This window comes from Phalacrocorax carbo, chromosome 1 (genome assembly GCF_963921805.1).
Source record: "Phalacrocorax carbo chromosome 1, bPhaCar2.1, whole genome shotgun sequence".
NCBI classification, from domain to species: domain Eukaryota; kingdom Metazoa; phylum Chordata; class Aves; order Suliformes; family Phalacrocoracidae; genus Phalacrocorax; species Phalacrocorax carbo.
The window spans coordinates 56949808-56952885 of NC_087513.1; the positions used below are offsets into that span (position 1 = coordinate 56949808).

The window sequence follows — 3078 nt, forward strand, 5'->3', positions numbered from 1 at the left end:
TTCATCTGGGTTTTGGGGCCTTGCCAAGACAAAACATGACACCACTGCTGGCCATACCTATTCCGCATGGCCTGTATTTACTATTATCCCCATGATGGCGGTGGCCCTCACAGCCCTGGCCCTGTCACAGTGGCTCCATGAAGGTATAACACAGACAGCCTGCAGGCCAGCTGCCAACCACACGCTGCAGAGGTAGGAGAAAAGGGCGATAAACTAGGACCACTAGCAAGAACCCAGCGCGCCAGTGCGGGCAACCTGAGCCCAGGACAGGTCTAAGGTGGCCTCCACATAACATGGCGCCACAACATGGCGCCACAACCCCTTCGCGCCCGAGCCCCGCCGCGGCTCCCTCTGCGCATGCGCGCCAGGCCGGAAGCGTGGCACTGCGGAGACGGAAGTGGCTACAGGAACAGGCGGAAGTGTGCTGAGGAGACGGAAGTTGGCTGGCAGGCGTGTGGTACGCGGTTATGTCGGCTTCCCTGGTGCGGCGGGGCTTGGAGCTGCTGGAGGCGCCCGGTGGGCCTGCGAGGACCGCGGGGTGGGGCGGGGCGGGGTGGTGGCTCTTCGGGGAGTGCGACTTGAGTAACCCCGTCCCTCTTCCCACTACAGGCCGGAGAAAGGCTCCGCAGGGGCTCCAGCGGGAGCGGGGCGGACCTGCGGCGGCGGGAGCTGCCAGGCGGAGGAAGAGGGCGTCGGAGGCCCTCGAGAACAAGGCTACGGTCAAGGGTAGAGTCGTGAAGTCGGCTATAGGTGAGTTCCGGCCCGCCTGTGGGGGGAGGGGGAAGCACCTTTGCCGCCCTCCACGGCGCTCGCACCGGGTGCACTGGTGCCACAGCCCCCTCCCGCTCGCCTCTGTCCATCCCTCCCCATCATCCTGGGTGCCCTTCTGGTTCATCTGGTTCAAGCAGGATCCCCTGCTTCAGCACAGCCTGATCTGTGGAAGCACCCCTATCTCTGAGCTGGAGCGGCATCTCTTTGCTCGAGTCTTGCTGATCCCCCTGTCTCTTTCCCTGTGTGCTGCCTGCATGAGCAGCTGATGTGTTTTGTCCTCCTCTGCTCTGATCTAGAGGAGTATCACAAGAAGAAGGCCGTGAATCACTTGAGAGCAAACCTGCGGTACATGTTGAAGGGACAATTTGTTGCAAATAAAGCCGTCACAGAACAAGTAAGACTGTCACTTCTTTGTTGGGGGGTGTGTCTGCTTCTGCTGAGGAACACAGGTGAATGGGAATCATGCCCAGGTCTTCCAGCTTAGACCTTGTGCAAAGGAGCCAAGTTTCTGTCTGGAAGTGGCCTCGAGGAATTTTTGTGTGCACTGGCAAAGCAACTTACTAAGCTTTAAACTCTTGTTGGTATGTTGTCCCCTACAGTGTTCTCTGATACTGGTTAAAATCTACTGACAGATGTTGTTTTTTCTTAGTTACCAAAGATATTTCATAGCTTTTGCTGGTAAAGAAACCCTGGTTCAGGCCTTATCCTTACTGTTGATTGATTTGTCCTTCTCTATAGCTGGAGGCTGTTTAGCAAGGAACCAGGTGTGCTGCTGGCTTATGTAATAGGAATTTCATAGCATCTTGAATGATGTTTCTCATAACCTGAGAATTTAACCAGTTGTCTTCCCCAAAATGCAGTCCTGTGCCAAGATTTGAAGACAATAGCTGACACTGCTAGAATGTTGGGCTGTTTTTTGGGATACAGGCTTTTAGCTTCATAAACAAATCAAGTGGTTTATGCCCAGGTTTCTCAGGTTGAAGGTTGTGAAAGGAGGTGATGGTGTATTTGAAAATGCAGCAGAAATTCCACCAACTTGTTGGGTTTTCAGGTTGTCTTGTGGAGAGACTGGATAAAAGAAGGTCACGGTTTCAAAAATGTCTGAATTGAAACCAGTGTTTCTATCTCCGTGACAGCAGAGCAGTTTTTGTATTTGGCTCCAAACAGTAGGTTGGTATTTGCTGTTGTCCCAGTGACCTGCTTTGGTTAACATCAGTGATTGCCTCTCACTTTTCTTTGGAGGCATTTCAGGATATAGCAGGGTACCAGCAGAATAGCAGGGATGCCACAGGTGAGCTTGAAAATCACTGTCTTGTGGTTTGCTCTGGATAACAATGACTGTTGTTTTCTCCTTTTTCGTTGTCTGAAGGTTCTTGCTCAGAACAGAGGCAGGAAGTCCAGAGATCAGCCTCCAAAGAAGGCAGCAAAGAAGAAACCCGAGGGCACTGTCTTTACTGAGGAAGACTTCCGTAAATTTGAGAGAGAATATTTTGGGAGACCATAAATAATGAGACAGGGATTGTCGCAGCTCCCGTCATTCTGCAGCTGAGTGTTCAGCGCACAGGACTGGCCATTTCCTCAGCGTGTTTGAGATGGGACATAGGAGATGAACCTTTGTCGGCAAGTGCTTTAATGTCACACTTGCAGAGAAACTCTGCATCTGTGCAGAGCTTGTTACTGGCCAGCTAGAGCCATGGAGGTTCTCTTGGCATGGAGATGTGTTGTCCTTATAACCTCCAGCCAATGTGTCTTGCATTCTTGATGTAGAAGGTTGGACCAAGCCAAATATAAATCCTGTTCCCCTTCCACAGGATGTCAGGCTTCTGCTACCTGTGTTATTTGGCAGGGAGCATTTAAGTACTGTATCTGAGTGGAGAAGCGTTCTGGACCAGCAGTAACAAATCAATGGAAGGGAAGGATGCTTTGAAAGACTGTTAAACCTGAGCAGCCTTGCAGTTTATGTTCTTATTACAGCCTCCGTCAGGTTTTTCAGTCGTTGCAAAAACTTCTTATATGTTGTTTAATTAAATAATTGTTGCAGACACTGCCTGTCTTTGCCTTTGTAATAGTGATTGTTATGACAGGCTGCGATTGGTGAAGACAGGCTGTGTCACTGTTCTGATCCAAGCATCCCTCTCTTTAGGATGACTCAGTTGTGTGAATGGCCTCTCTCTGATTCATGTTGACACGTGTATTTAATCTGACATGTTCAGGCCTTCAAAGAGTACAGGTTGGAATGAAGATGACTCCTCTGTCTTGCCTACTCACGGTCTACCCTGTCCAAGGAAGAGGCCTTACATGGAGAAA

At 50.7% G+C, this 3078-nt stretch overlaps 1 protein-coding gene across 1 annotated transcript; it reads left to right on the forward strand.

Moving 5' to 3' along the window:
- The first annotated feature begins 398 nt into the window (after nt 1-398).
- On the forward strand, nt 399-2815 carry RPS19BP1 (ribosomal protein S19 binding protein 1). Its single transcript, XM_064453990.1, has 4 exons — nt 399-516; nt 610-750; nt 1068-1165; nt 2141-2815. The coding sequence occupies exons 1-4, from the start codon at nt 468-470 to the stop codon at nt 2273-2275; spliced, it is 423 nt and encodes a 140-aa protein (XP_064310060.1). The 5' UTR covers nt 399-467; the 3' UTR covers nt 2276-2815.
- The last annotated feature ends 263 nt before the right edge of the window (nt 2816-3078 follow it).